Source organism: Papaver somniferum, chromosome 5 (assembly GCF_003573695.1).
Source record: "Papaver somniferum cultivar HN1 chromosome 5, ASM357369v1, whole genome shotgun sequence".
Lineage (NCBI taxonomy): Eukaryota > Viridiplantae > Streptophyta > Magnoliopsida > Ranunculales > Papaveraceae > Papaver > Papaver somniferum.
This window is the reverse complement of record NC_039362.1, coordinates 179,947,346-179,962,560: the sequence shown is the minus strand read 5'-3', so window position 1 is coordinate 179,962,560 and position 15,215 is coordinate 179,947,346. Positions and strand designations below refer to the sequence as shown.

Genomic DNA, 15,215 nt, shown 5'->3' with positions numbered 1-15,215 from the left:
AAAAATGAAAATCTAAAATTCGTTTAGAACCCATACCGTACGCTTGACCACAGGATCACGTATTATCTCGGCGCCATCGGGCGAATGTTTTAGCTACGTCTATTGGTGGGGCATTACTATACACACACCCCACATCCGGCGTTTGTTATATTTACGCCCGTTGTCGGTCTTAATGTTTATGTACGCTTCATCCAGGCGTGCATAATAACTACGTCCATCAGTAAACGAATGTAAAATGTACGCTCGATCATATATAGTCCAGTACCGTAACGTTGCAACACGGACTAAACTCAAAATTTGGTCTTTTTTTTTGCTCTTTAGTCTTAGTTTTGATCTCAGCACTACAGTTGCTCTTAAAGGTAGAACATTAGCGAGCACTTTTCGAACAAATAAAGAGACCCTAGGAACAATTTGTATTTTCCATAGTTTTTTCGAAAACCAAACAGCATGCCTTTTAACAGACCCAGAAATAAGAGAGTAACCAGATTTAGTTGTAAACATGCCTTGTTTCTATATATCCAGTGTAAATTATCTTCCTCATCTTTCTTAATGAGACAAACATGGATTTGTTCAGGGGAAAAAAATGTATGGTGAGAAGTATTTTAAGTCAGTATCAAAAATACCGGTGTCACTGTAGTACAGTGGTAAAGTCATTAGGTGATGATACCAGTGACATGAATTCGAAACTCGCTAGCATCAAAAATTCTTCATCGATTAAAAAAAAAAGAAAAAAAAAGATATTTTAAGTCAGATGCTAAGGTGGAGAAGAGCATTTTAACCGAATAAGTTCGGTATTTATAAGGGGAAGTAACCACGTTATTTTTATGACCGTTGAACACTTATTGGGCAATGCACCAATAGAATCAAGTGAGAATTAAGTGTTTGGCCCTCCCCTCACTCTCTCTTAGTCAAGTGGCCTTTAACTTAAAATTCATTTTTAAGAAAATTAATCAATTTTGTTGAAATGACTCTTAAAAAAGAAGGAGGGTCATTTGGATAAAGATGTTTGATGATGTTATCAAATAAACTATATCCTTTATTATGGGTATAGTCGTCATGCCAACTTGAACATAACATGTCTCATGAATCATATTTAAGAATTCGACAAATTTTATATATTTGGAAAGCTTTTTGAAAGACCTACACAACGAGCGTAAATACAACTATCAACTATTATTTATTCTTTAAATATATATTTTTTTAATTTTCTTCATATTTTATAGTTTGCTGACAATATTCACGCTGCTTTTTATGTAGAGGAAATATGCACACTGATTTCTGTACATAATTTTTATAATTTTCTTCATATTTTATAATGTGCAGGCAATATGCACACTGATTTTTTGTGCATGCAATATGCACACCGGTTATTTTATTTCAGGGTCTCTACAATAACTTGCAAATTTTATTAAATAACCCTGGGATCAAAAGAGTAAAACCCATAATTTATAGGGTCATAAAAATAAATTACTCTAGCATCAATGTAATTCGTGGGTCGGTCCATATAGGTTGGAGGCTCAGTTCCATTTATTACGGCCGGATCAATACTCAATGGTCGGTTTGAAATGATACGGTATATGCCTTCTTCCAACTGCCCAAAACCCAGTTTGCGTATCCACCTAGACTATCAAACTAGTTATTTTGCCCACACCCAGTGGATTTTCCCTGGTATTTAGAAAACTAAACCTACGTACTTCTCTAAATTAGGGACTGATTTCAAGTCAGGGAAAAACTAGGAAAAAGGTGGAAAAGCCTATGTTTTCTTTTATATACTCAATAAGTACTAGGAGTCTTAGTTTTTCTTAGTATCTTTCTTGTGCTGTCTGGGGTCTGCTATGCTCTTTGTACTGGGCTGTTGTCCGGGTTTTTGAAACCTATTTTGAGGCATACTCATTTTTTTTGAGGCATACTCATCCATTATATTATCTAGGGTAGGTTTATAAGGGGTGTCTAAAGGTAGTGTAATTACCTATATATCCCTAAATAATTTCAATTTGTCATAGTTCCTTTATCCTCAAAAACCTAAAATTAAAAATCAAAATAAACTTTAAACTTAAACATCTAGGACTCCAATTCAATAAAGAAATTAATCAAACAAAGGAAACACGAATCGAAGTGAGCGATGTTGGAATGCGAAATCCAAATCTCAATTGCTCTTAGATGTATTTTAGAATGTATGCGTAACAAACCCATCTTGTTTTTGATTGATTTTATTTTGTTTGATCGGTAGAATATGATTTCAAAGATGAAATTATGGTTTTCAGAAGATCAGTTCGACTGATCTTGCAGTATCAATTTTGAGCCGAACTTAGTGTATGATTTAGAGAAACACTATGTTCGGCTAATGCGACTTTACAATATTTTCAGCCGAACCTCAATTTTCCAGCCGAACCTCAATTTTTCAAGCCGAACCTAGTGGATGATTCAGTTTCTGAGTGAAGTTCGGCTGATAACTTTTGATCCGAACTGTTCATCTAGTCAGCAGATCTGGGTTTTAAAAATTCAATTTTTTGGCAGATTCAACTTATAAAAGGAAATTAAACCTCGATAGAAGTTTACCTCTGATTTGAATCACACATTTTGGTCACTTCTAATCACTAAAATCTCAAAAATCAAAACCCAAGCTTTTTTCTTCAATTCTTCTTCTTCCTCTCAAAAATCCCAACTCTCTTAAAAAAAATTCGATTTTTCTACTAATTCACCACTAATAATTTAATGTTTAATCAATCCTTAAAATTCATAATTAATCAATTCTAATCATAATCATTTACACTAATTATATAAGGGTAGTTATGCCATTATCAAAAATGGTGGATGAGGGGTGATGTTGTTTTTTATTTAGTGACCCTATTTTGGCATTATCTAGTATGCCTCAAAAAAATCTAGTATGCCTCAAAATAGGTTTCGTGTTTTTGTAGATTGTTTGGTTTGTAAGCTTCGGTTGTTTTCTGTGTTGTTATAGTTTGTTGGTTTGTAATCTTGGTTGTACTTTGAGGTTTCAATAAAATTTATGTTTCTTCAAAAAAAAAAAGGAAAGAAATTGTCAAATAGCTAGCCTAGTTAGCAATTCGGAATACGAAGAGTAGTCCAGGACGACAAATGTATGAGTATTATAAGGATTCAGATAAATCAGATTCGGTCGAAAATCTAACTAACTAGTCGAGAAATAGCAGTAGTTCGATATGTCAGAACTACGTGTATAATTCGTTCTACTAATTTAAATTCGATATTGAAAATTCGCCATGCATTAAAGAATCATTATTTGATTTAAATTAATATAAATTTTTAGTATTTGACAGTAAGGCTAAGTCCTATGGGTTAGATTGAGCTCCTAAATTAGCAGTTAAGTGTTGCAATTCAAAAAAAAGTGTGGCCTAAAGGTTAACACTAGTTCTCTCTCCTAGCATGTTCTCACAGGTGAAGTAGCAGCGAGATTGAAGCGCTGAACGGTTCAGCGACACAAAAATCACCTTTATGCTAAATGGTTCAGCGCTCACAAAAATCACAAAATTTGATCTGACGACTGAAATTGATTACGCTGAACCAAACAGCGATGGACAGTGGTCCCAGCTGATGTGGGTTGTTAATCTAGCTGCTAGATTAGCACTCCCATAGAACTTAGAAAATAGTCCTGACTGACGTGGACTGCTAATTAATCTAGCTGCTAGATTAACCCCCATAGAACTAAGCCTAACAAAGGACTAGTATAATGGTCCAACACTACATATAGTGGGCCAAAAATTCTTTGCAGATCGTGTAGATGAAGTACATGAAAACTACACACTCACAACAATACTCAAAAATGGGACCCCCTATTTTTCTTTTGGGGTGGGGCCCATCCTTTGTGTGTCTAAGTAGTTTTCATGTAGTTCAATACGGAAGTTCATAAAGAACTACTGTATAGTCTAGTTAGAAATTCGGGATACGGATAGTAGTTCGGGACGACATACGTACGAGAATTATACGGATTTAGATAGGTCGGATTCGGTCAAAAATCCGGTCAACGGTTCGTTGTTCGGAAAGTAGTTCGGAACGACATACGTACGTGTATATTCGTTTTATAAATGTGAGTTCGGCACTTAAAATTATGATAAATTGATAAGTATTATGACCTTATTACGAGACTAATTTTATTTGTATATGATTTATAAGATGGAGAAAAAACATTTTAGCGTGATTATTTAACAAGAAGTAAACAATTTAATCGCACAAATGTATTACAAAACGAGTTTATATACTTCTAAACAAAGATCAATACATAAAACACTGGTTAAACAACTACCAATAAAAATTTTTAACTGAATTATTGTATTTAAATATAAAGTATATACAAAATCAAACAAAAACCAATCAACAGAACTCTGGTCAGAGAGTTACTTAGGGAGAGCGAGGTTGGGCGTTCGAATCTAATTCGGAAATATCATTTGGATTCGGTCAGTTCGTATATGTTCGCGAATCATTCGTGAGGTCCGTATAATCCGGAAACTAGGTTCGGAGTTCAAATAGTTCGGAAATATCATTCGGATTCGGTCAGTTCGGATACGTTCACGAATCATTCGGGAATGATCCTAGAATTACTAACTAGGCTGTATAGTGAGCAATAGGTGATGGGTGCACGTGGGGTCAAACACTACATACAGTCAGCAGTAACTGTTGGGTTCGATTTTAAGTAATTGGATGATTCGTTAAAATCTGCGAACGGAAATCCGATAAAACACGTGTACTAAGTTGTACTAAGGTTCGAGTTTGAGTAATCCATGTGTATATGGAATTAAACAACCGAGATATTCTGCAGCATAAAGGTATACAGACTCATAACTCGTATATCCTTTGTGAAGGTAATTCTGAGACACAGGATCATCTATTTCTACACTGCAAGGTCCCTGCGAAAGCGTGGGCAATGTTACTGCCAAGTAGCTGTTGTACTTGGGTTACGCCAAGAAAAATGAAGATTTTAGGTACTGTTGGGATAATACTACCTTTTCAACCTATGGCAACTTCGTATGGAATCTGACTCCTGCTGCAATCATCTCGACAATTCGGAGAGAACCTAACAATCGTATTTTCTAAGACAAGCTCATTTACAAGATGGATGGCGATTTGGGAATAAATGCTAAGACCAATATTCTCAACCGGGCTGCAGCTGCTGGACAGCGGGTACATTTAAATTTTGCTAGTACCGTGATTAAAGATTGGGATAGTTTATTGACCCGCGTATATTAAAAGAATGTTGTTGAAATAATTAAAATTCATAATTTCCGTCTTTCAATTAGCTGTGAGTGATGGAGCTATTTAACCATATCTTTTCCTTTTGATTTACTAGAAAGCGTGTTGGTCATTCAAGGTGCTGTATGAATACCAAAAGCAACTGCTACCCAAATATTTTGAGTAGACATCACATACATATTGGCAAGATAGATATGTGTAGAAAGGGTCCACAGATACAACAGAAACTTTTAAAGTTAGTTAAGTGATGTAGGGCCTTTTCAAGTTTAATTTGTCCAAACGGACGGAACATAATATAATAATACTCTCTTCGTCCTAATTTATTTGTCTATTTTAATTTTTTAGAGGAAATTTTTTTCCTCGAACTAATATTTAAGATAGTACATAGTTTACATATTTTTAAAGAGAAATCTTAACTTAAGAGAATAAAAGATAAAATGAAATTACACAATTCTCAATACCATGACTTGATTCCAACATAGGTATAGATTAGGATAAAATGGAAAAAAATATGAAACCTATCGATTAAAGTAGGACAAAAAAAAATCCCCAATTTTGACAAGTGAACCAGGAAGGTGAGAGCAATTCACTTTTTTAAGTTTTATCCCTCTATTAATTTATCACACCCATGCACTTCCCGGCCCATGATTACTTAGCAGTATGACTAAGCTCGTCATCTTTCCAAACTTTCCATCACTTAGGCTGACCACTATGGTCATCCAAGATACAAGATTCAAGCTGGTTCAAGGTGGCCTCCTAGCCCCTATGGTGATTCAAGATACAAGCTAAAAATGCCAAATGATTAGGCGCTCGACGACCAATGATTTGGCGCCCAAATATTGAAGTCGTTAGATTTTTAAGTTTGAAGATAATTTGATGGCTGAGATTGAAAGTGCCTAATGATTTGATGTTGAGCGCCAAATGGTTTGGCTCTCTCAATATAACCGCTAGATTTTGATTTCTAAGATAACATCTGATGTCTAAGACTAAAAGCACCAAATCATTTGGCATTTTGAAAAAGTTTTCCAGCTCCAAACCATTGGTCGCTTTTGTGTTGGTTCAAGCTGACATTCAAGCAAATGCTTGAACCTCAACTTGAATCAAACAAATTGCAACACTTTTGTAACGGTCATGTAACACTCCTTTGTATTTTGAATGTTGGATGACCATAGTGGTCAGCCTTACTTCACTTTTCACTTTGTAATACAGAGTCTAGTTAGCAATTCGGGATTCGGCAAACATACGGAACGGCAAACGTACGAGTATTATACGGTTTTGTAAAATCCAGATTCGGTCCAAAATTCGGTCAACGGGACGTGATTCGTCAGTAATTCGGAACGGCATACGTACGTGTATAATTCGATTTATAAATGTGAGTTCGGCTCTGAAAATTCGGTATCTATATATAACAAATAATTTGTATTTATAAGGTCATAGACCAATTTTTATGCATATGTGTGAGTTATTTAAAGAAAAAATAAACTTAATATGATGATATTAATAATATATACAACATTAGTTATCCAAGAGGACGTCGTATGGTGGTTTAGATGCTTGGTTAGTGAGTTTGAGATCTCTCTCACCTTCACCTTCAAATCTCTTCAGTCGTTTTTGTTTCATAAAAATTACAACACGTCTAATATTCGGTCGTGTATGCTCGGAAGGCAGTAAAGCCCAAAAAGTGGAGTCTTTGAAAAGTAAAAGCTAAAGAATTTATGGCGAATTAAGCGGACGTATCATTTGGAATACGTAAAATTCGTGAACGGTTCGCGAATAATCCGGGAATACCACATAATACGCGACTTGGGTTCAGAGTTGCAAACGTACGCGAATAAGACGATAAAATTCGTGATACGGAAAAATTCTTGAATGATTCGCGAATCATTCGCGAACTTACTAACTAGGATACAGAGTCCCTGTATGTATCTCACTCTTCTCAGTTCCTCATTTTCTCTATTAAATGAACAAGCTGGAATCGCATGGCACCACTTTGATGCCTCGTTAATGATATTCATTTATGTACCACCTAGATGATGGTGCCCCTTTGATGGTTTGGCACCCCACCAAGTAAAAAAAGATTCTCTTACTGGCTTCTTTGATAGGGTCGGGATCCGTTGCCACTTGACTTGAATTCAGAGTCCTATAGTATAATGTAATTCAACGGGGAAGAAGATTTGTTGAAATATTTTGTCAACATAGTTGTTCCAAGACACCTATCCCTTAGTTTAACTAATTCATTATTTATATCTTATCTTATACTGATATAAAGAAAAGAAAAAATTTTGATAGGAGGCCCCTTAAATTATTAAGTTGTCCTCATTTAAATTATTAAGCTATACAATATCACTAATTTCAATAAAAATAAATGGAAGAAATGATACTAAATAACACCTAACTAAAGAAGCCCTCAAAAATGTACATATTTACAGCAATGCCATTGTTTTAAAAACCTAAGATGGGTCATTTGTCCAAATATTTTTAAATCACGGTTCAAATGTACGAGTAAAAAAAAAAATAATAAGGATGAAACTTGTTTCATCGTAACTTAAATTTAAAAAATAGTTTGACAGTCCAGAGCTAGTTATTGAACGGTCGAAATATATAGTCTTATAATGTTACTTCATTAGTGCACTTGTGTGTGCCTCTTCTTTTCTTCTTTTGTGCCTTTTCAACAACATATTTGACCTCTTTCTTCAAAGACAAATTTGTCATCCAATATCATTTTAAACCCCTAGTACTATACATAGAAAGAGATCAGTGAACATATTTTTGTTACTTTATGGCTTCCAATCCAGGCATTCTATCAGAATGGCCATGGACACCTTTTGGAAGATTTAAGGTATGTATATAAATCTACTTCTCATCTTGATCTCATTTGATATTTTTCATTGAAGACTAGTATGATCAGTTAATGTTTCGATGTGTGCGTACATTTGTCGATGATGATGCGTCGAATCTAGTACCTGGTTTTGGCACCATGGGTGATGGATAGCATCTACACTACTTTCTTAAAGAAATGCAACAACGACGACAACAGAGGACTAGACATGACTTGCATATTTTTGTTACACTTAGTAGTTTCCAGAGTTATTCACTGCCAAATCTGGATAAGCTTATCTCGTTTCAAAACTTCCAAATCCAAGAGCCGGATAGTTGACAAACCCATAGAATTCGAACAAGTTGACCGAGAAAACAATTGGGATGATAACATCATATTGCAAGGAATGTTGTTTTTTATGGATCACAAATATGTACCGTGGCCGGGAGCTTCATACTTTCCCGTCTGGAGAACTGACGGTATTGTCATGATCATTCTACTCCATATGGGGCCTGTCGAATTCCTCTACTATTGGCTTCACAGAGCTTTGCACCACCATTTCCTTTACTCGCGCTACCATTCTCACCATCATTCCTCCATTGCCACTGAACCCATTACCGGTAGGTGATATTCATTGATGCCGATGTTAATGGTTTATATATGTAACTAATGATATTAGCTTTGGCATGACATTTGAACGGCAGCGGTGATACATCCATTTGGGGAGCATCTCATGTATTTCATAGTTTTCGCAATACCACTGCTAACAATGGTGTTCAATGAAACTGTTTCCATGGTTGCTGTTTTTGGTTACCTTATGTATGTTGATTTCATGAACAACATGGGCCATTGCAACTTCGAATTTGTGCCTCCTTACCTCTTCACTTTCTTTCCACTCCTGAAATACATCTTCTACACTCCCTCGTAAGTATTAAGATATACTGCACTGACTACAAAGTATATCAACTCATATAGTTTCAATACTTGTTATATATACTAGATTTGTCCCCTGCTACGCAGCGGGAATTTTTTTGCCTTCTAACTTGATGTGCACGGGGTTTCAACCCGTCCGGTGGCAATGTATTTTTGATTTTGGTGTGTGCCGGATTTCGCCCCGTCCGTGGCGATGCACTTTTTATTTGGTGTGCACGGAGCTTCGCCCCGTCCCGTGCCGATATATTTAATGTATTTTTTCCACATTAAATATGTGGAAAAAATTTGTAGATTTTATTTATTTTTTCCTTCTATTTTTGCAGAAAATATGTGTAAAATATGAGGATTTTTTTTATCTTTTTCCTATTGTTTTTAACAAATTATACGTTGCCAAGTGTCGTCACCAAAACGCTCGTTTCACAAAACTAAAAGAAAACCTATTTGGCCAATAGGAAACGACGATTTCCTTGCCGTTCAACGTGGAAGTTTTATTTGTCTAGGCCTTTTAAGTCTTTAGATATTTGTGTTTGCTCAACTAATCAATGGTGATCACAGATACCATTCTCTTCGCCACACTCAATTCCGGACAAATTATGCACTATTCATGCCAATGTACGATTACATATACGGGACGATGGACAAGTCAAGTGACGATTTGTACAACAAATCACTTAGAAGGCAGGAAGAATCACCTCATCTCGTACATCTAACACATCCAGTTACACCAGAATCCATTTACCATCTTCGGATAGGATTGGCCTCCTTAGCTTCTGAACCATATGACAATACTTTTCCTTGTAATAAGTGGTACTGTATAATGATTAAGGGGTTGTTGTGGCCAATGAATTGGATGTTTAACTACGGCAGTACCTTTGTAGCCGAGAGAAACAGTTTTATTGGACATGGAACAGGAAAAGCAAGTATGCAGACATGGGTAGTACCAAGATGCTCTTACCAAGTAAGTACATCGTGTTATAATATACGAGTATCATCTAAGACCGTTTAAATTTATCAAATTTTTATATTTCAAAATGTTTATAACTACTTGTAGTATACTTTACCAAATCAAAGAGGAGGAATAAACAGATTGGTTGAGAAAGCCATACTTGATGCTGATAAGGCTGGTGTCAAGGTGTTAAGCTTGGGTCTTCTAAACCAGGTAAGTATCTCTATACAAGGTTCAAAAATAAAGTGAACATATCACTAAATATGGAACATCTATGCTGCAGGCAGGGAGAAGAATTGAATGGAAATGGCGAAGCCTACATACTAAACCATCCGGAACTGAAGATCAAAGTTGTAGATGGGAGTAATTTAGCTGCAGCAATCGTGGTCAACAACATCATTAATGTTATCCAAGCAGCAAGAAGCACAAATCTTAAGACTCAGCAAGTTGTTGCGATGATTAAAGGGAAAGTAACAAAGGTGGCTTGTTCAATTGTGTTGGCTTTATGCCAAAGAGGAGTTCGAGTCGTGGTTAACTCAAAAAATACTGATGATTTTGAGGATCTCAGTACAAGGTTATTCGGCTCCTATTTGTCATCACAGTCACCGCTACTGAGCAAAGATTACCAAAGCAGTAGTATACATAATAATTTGATTCTGTCAACAGATTATTATAGCAGTGCTGATCATGGCGACAAACAGGTACTACATATGCATAGTAGTGGTTCAGAAAAAAAAAAAATAAAAAAAAAATAACATAACATCTTTTTATTTAATTAGTGATCCATGCCGAACTATATAGGGCCTGAATTAGGGTTGTCTCTTGAATACACTTATATCATATACATATAGGTGTGGGTTGTGGGCGACGGATTCAGTGAAGAGGAGCATATGCGTGCGCCAAAAGAAACTATCTTCATTCCATATTCACAGTTTCCTCTTTGGTTCGATTTTAAGAAGAATAAAGACACTACTAATATTTACCGCAAGGATTGCACTTACTACAGTACCCCAGCCATGATAATCCCTCCATCTCTCCAGAATGTGGACTCTTGTGAGGTAATATTTTCTGCCTAGTAGTTACTCTTTCCATCTTGAAAGTTAATTTACGTTTCTAATTGCATGTAAAATGTACAACAGAATTGGTTGCCAAGAAGGGTAATGAGCGCATGGAGAGTCGCAGGAATGTTGCGCGCACTAGAGGATTGGAAAGGGCACGAAAGTGGGAACTGGTCGAAGGAGAAAGTGATGATTGATAAAGTATGGTCGGCTAGTTTATACCATGGCTTCCGCCCTTATGATTTGCCTGTTCCAGCTTAGCCGTAAAGTCAAGGTATACTACTACGAGAGAATACGCAGAAATTAAATACCTCTCGGCTCTCGCCTTTCTTTGGATGCTTACTTATTTATTTATAATTCAACCATTTTGTGTGATCGTGTTATCTACAATTGAGAGTGGAGGTGAAGGTAATTATGTTGTTTATATAAGTTGTAAGGATAAAAATGGTGTGTAACGTTCTGTTGATTTAAATTTTTGGTTGTTTGTGAACCAATATCTAACAATATAAAATTAATGAATTTAGATACAGCCTGCAATAATAATATAGTCGAACGAGATTAGATACAACCTGCAACTTCTTCATCTTGTCATTGATATAGTCTGTGTAAGCTAGTTTTTTTTTTAGGTAAGCTAGCTTATTCTGATCAAACTAACAAACTGCATCATTGAGTGCATACTCCATCTTCCTTCTACCATCCTCTATTTTAATTTCATCGATCGTTTTCTATACGTCGTCTATGTTCATTAGCTCCACCTTCCTCTTGTTTTATACATCTTGTGCCTTGTATTTATTAGCTTCTTTAACCAACCTGTGGATCTCATCCTTAGAAAATCTCCCTTTTTTGTTTGTAATCATCAAAATATTCTGCCTCCGCCTCTCCTGTCAGTTTATCCTTGGCATAGACTTCGAACATACCGTTTGCATCCATTGATCCATTTCAAAGCTCACTGCCTTCTACGGGGCACGGGTTACTGGAGCAATATCCATTAACTCAAACTCACCCAACAAGTTATTGTCACTAGTTCTAGTTCTCTCGCCCTCATACACCGAAATTTTCATACACCGAAATTTTCATAGCAGTTTGTTTGTTGTATGTAGTGGTGAAAAAGGGCTCTTCCTTCTAGGTGGGAATGGTACTGTTCCTCGGCATCACGATATCCATTAAACCTTCAGTAGTCTAAATACCATGAGCAAGAAGGATGACATCCAACAAAACCAAGTGCTTAATCCTCTCATGACCCTCACTACTCATGATAGCAGCTTGCACTGCAGTTCCATAAACCACAGCCTCGTCATGAGTTGAGGCCCTTGTAGAGTTATTTACCGTTAAAGAAATCCTGCACTAGAAACTGAACCGTGGGAATCCTAGAAGACCCACCAACGAGGATAACTTCGTCGACGGCTCTCTTTTCAATCCTAGCATCTGTTAAATACTTTTCAACAGTTCCATACATTTGTTGAACAAATCCATGTTTATTTCATCGACAAATGGACGTTTGGATATCTTTTCCTTGATACACAGAATCAAGCTCTATGGTAGTATGGTTGTCTCAGTAGTAGACGAGAGGGTCCTCTTTGGACGCTCACATGATGTTCTCCTTCTAAGAGCCCTTGGGATTCTACTAATGTCCTTATTTATTTACTCGTTCAACCAGATAAGCTGGGGATGTAAAGAAGCAGAAATGGGCTTGTAGTTAGACTCAGGAGACAGTTGGGCAGGTGGTGTAAGTGCACATCCTTACCCTCTGGCTCCGATAGTACGACGGAGCAAAATATATTCTCCCTATTTGCCATAACATTCTTAAATGATACACCTCCAAGGTAAACACTAAACAGACTCATTGATAACCATCCACATTATTAGTACCATTATCTCTCAAGTCTCATGCTCGATCGCTGGGAATCAGGTGCCCTTAATGGGCCAAAGGGTAAGGGCCTGGAGTTTGCTTCTCACATAAAGATTTTTGTTTGAGACATACTACTTAGATTAGTTAGATAACCTTAGAACCTTGATTAATTGTTTTGAGGCATATAAACTTCTTCCCTAATTAGTGTATAGGTTTATAAGGGGTGTCTAAAGATAGTTAGATTACTTAGATAACTTTGATTAATTAATTTAATTTTTTTTACTTTCAGTTTAATTTAAATATATATTTGTATTATTAGATATAAAGAGTATTACATTAAATAGTTGGAAGCCTAACAAGCTAAGCTCCAACAACGTACTACTACATTAACTGAACAGGTTGTCGTGCTAGCCTATCAGCGAGCCTCATGGGTAACCTAACCAAGGGTACATTAATTGAACAGGTTGCCGTGCTAGCCTACCAGCGAGCCTCATGGGTAACCTAACCAAGGGAGCCGAAGCGGATGGGGGGCTGAGATTGTGTCACAAGGGGGGCAAGCTAACTCTACCTTCCATGTTAATTCCTGCAATATTACGCCATTGGGGGCTCGAACCCGGGACCTCCTGGAGCGATGAAACTTTGGAAAACGGGGATGACCAACTGAGCTAAGTTACTTTTATTTAATTTTTTAATTTTTTTAATTTTTTTTAATTACTTTTATTCACTTCTCCATTCTTTACTCCGACCGACGCTAACCCGACTATAATTTTCATCATCCTCGACCAAATGTAAAAGCTCTATCGTTTTTCTAATCTGCAAATTAGTGAATAAGAAAAAGAAGAAGTTGAACTAGAAATTGAATTGATGAAGTTGGAGAGCAAAAATCAGATCCTCACTTCAAGGAAATGTACAATATAAAGTACCCAAACCGATATCTTATTTTATTGTGTTTGATTGATAGATTAGGTTTAACGCGAAAAAAAAAACTAGGATTTTATGGCAGTTACAGAGTGAAGTTCGGCTTAAAGTTTAGACGAATTATCAGTCGAACTACTCATTATTCTTCATTTTGAAAGTGCTGATAAACAGTTCGGCTGATGAAATTAAATATGAAAGTATTAGTCGAACTTCACTTCATGAACAATGCTAAGTTCGGCTGTCCTATTTTTTCTCGGGTCGGCCGAACTTAGGTTTGGCAGTTAAAGAGTGAAGTTAGGCTGCTAAGTAGTGAGTTTCGGCAGATATGAACCTAGGTATGTTTTAAAAAAAATAGGTGAGGTATAGGTTTTCTAAATACAGAAAAAGTTTAGAAAATTTATTTTTATTTTTATTTTCAATAAAATAAAATAGTATAAAAAGTTTAAGTGATATAGACATTATTGTCATTATTAAATGTGGTGGATAAGAGGTTGTTGGGTTTTACTACCCAGTGATCTATTTTAGAACGGTTTTTTGGGGACCAGTCCTTTTTGGGGGACCATTATTTTATTTTGGGTAAGACATTATAAGTAATTCTAGGTCACCCCTTATCTAAATATTTATATTAATACCAAAATTACCCTCCTGATTATTTTTGTATAATGATTAGTTAGTGTGATTAATCATTGATTAAGGTTAAATTAATAGATTGTTTTTTTTAAAGTAGAATTATTGAGTGATTAAAGTGATAGAAGAAGAAGATGGAGAAAAAAATATATTTTAAGATGGGTGAATATGGAGAAAAAACATCCTCTGGGTACCGAAGTATGCTTGTAACTTAGTGAATGTTGTTATAAATGGCCTAAAATATCTTCAAAATCAAAATTTTAACAAAAAAATTTCAACCAGGTCAACAAAGTTCGGTTAGATTATATGAAGAACATGTAAACGAACTTTCTGCAAATGCAGTTCGGTTAATAAATCCAAAATCACAGGCAACCGAACCAGAGCTTTAATGGAGTTTTTGTTTGTTCGGCTAGCTGATGAAAAATCAAATGTAACCGAACTACTATGCTTGAGTTTACAGCGTTTGTTCGGTTCAGTCGACTCGACCACGTTGTGACCGAACTTTAAACAACAGAGTTCGGTAAGTTCTCAAAAAAAAAAATTGCGATTAAACCGAACTCGACATTTGGCAATACAGAGAAGAGTTCGGTTTTGAAATTATTTTTGCAAGTTAACCGAACTCATTATATAGGTTTTCTGAGTAAAGTTCGGTTAGGATTTTTTTTTTGCGATTAAACCGAACTCAACACTTGGCTATATAGAGAAGAGGTCGGTTTTGAAATTATTTTTGCGACTCAACCGAACTCTGGTGTTCGGTTAGGCAAAAAAAAAATCTTAGCCGAACTGTTCTTCGTGTTCTTCATTTTTAAAAGTTCGATTGTAAAACTAGGGTTTTTTTCA

The 15,215-nt window shown here is 35.9% G+C and overlaps 1 protein-coding gene across 1 annotated transcript; it reads left to right on the top strand.

Moving 5' to 3' along the window:
* Positions 1-8,005: 8,005 nt before the first annotated feature.
* On the top strand, positions 8,006-11,242 carry LOC113280221 (protein ECERIFERUM 1-like). The gene is made up of 9 exons (XM_026528872.1): positions 8,006-8,065; positions 8,187-8,664; positions 8,749-8,968; positions 9,533-9,935; positions 10,029-10,136; positions 10,211-10,497; positions 10,540-10,603; positions 10,775-10,981; positions 11,063-11,242. Exons 1-9 carry the CDS (start codon positions 8,006-8,008, stop codon positions 11,240-11,242), a joined length of 2,007 nt encoding a protein of 668 aa, XP_026384657.1.
* Positions 11,243-15,215: the final 3,973 nt, after the last annotated feature.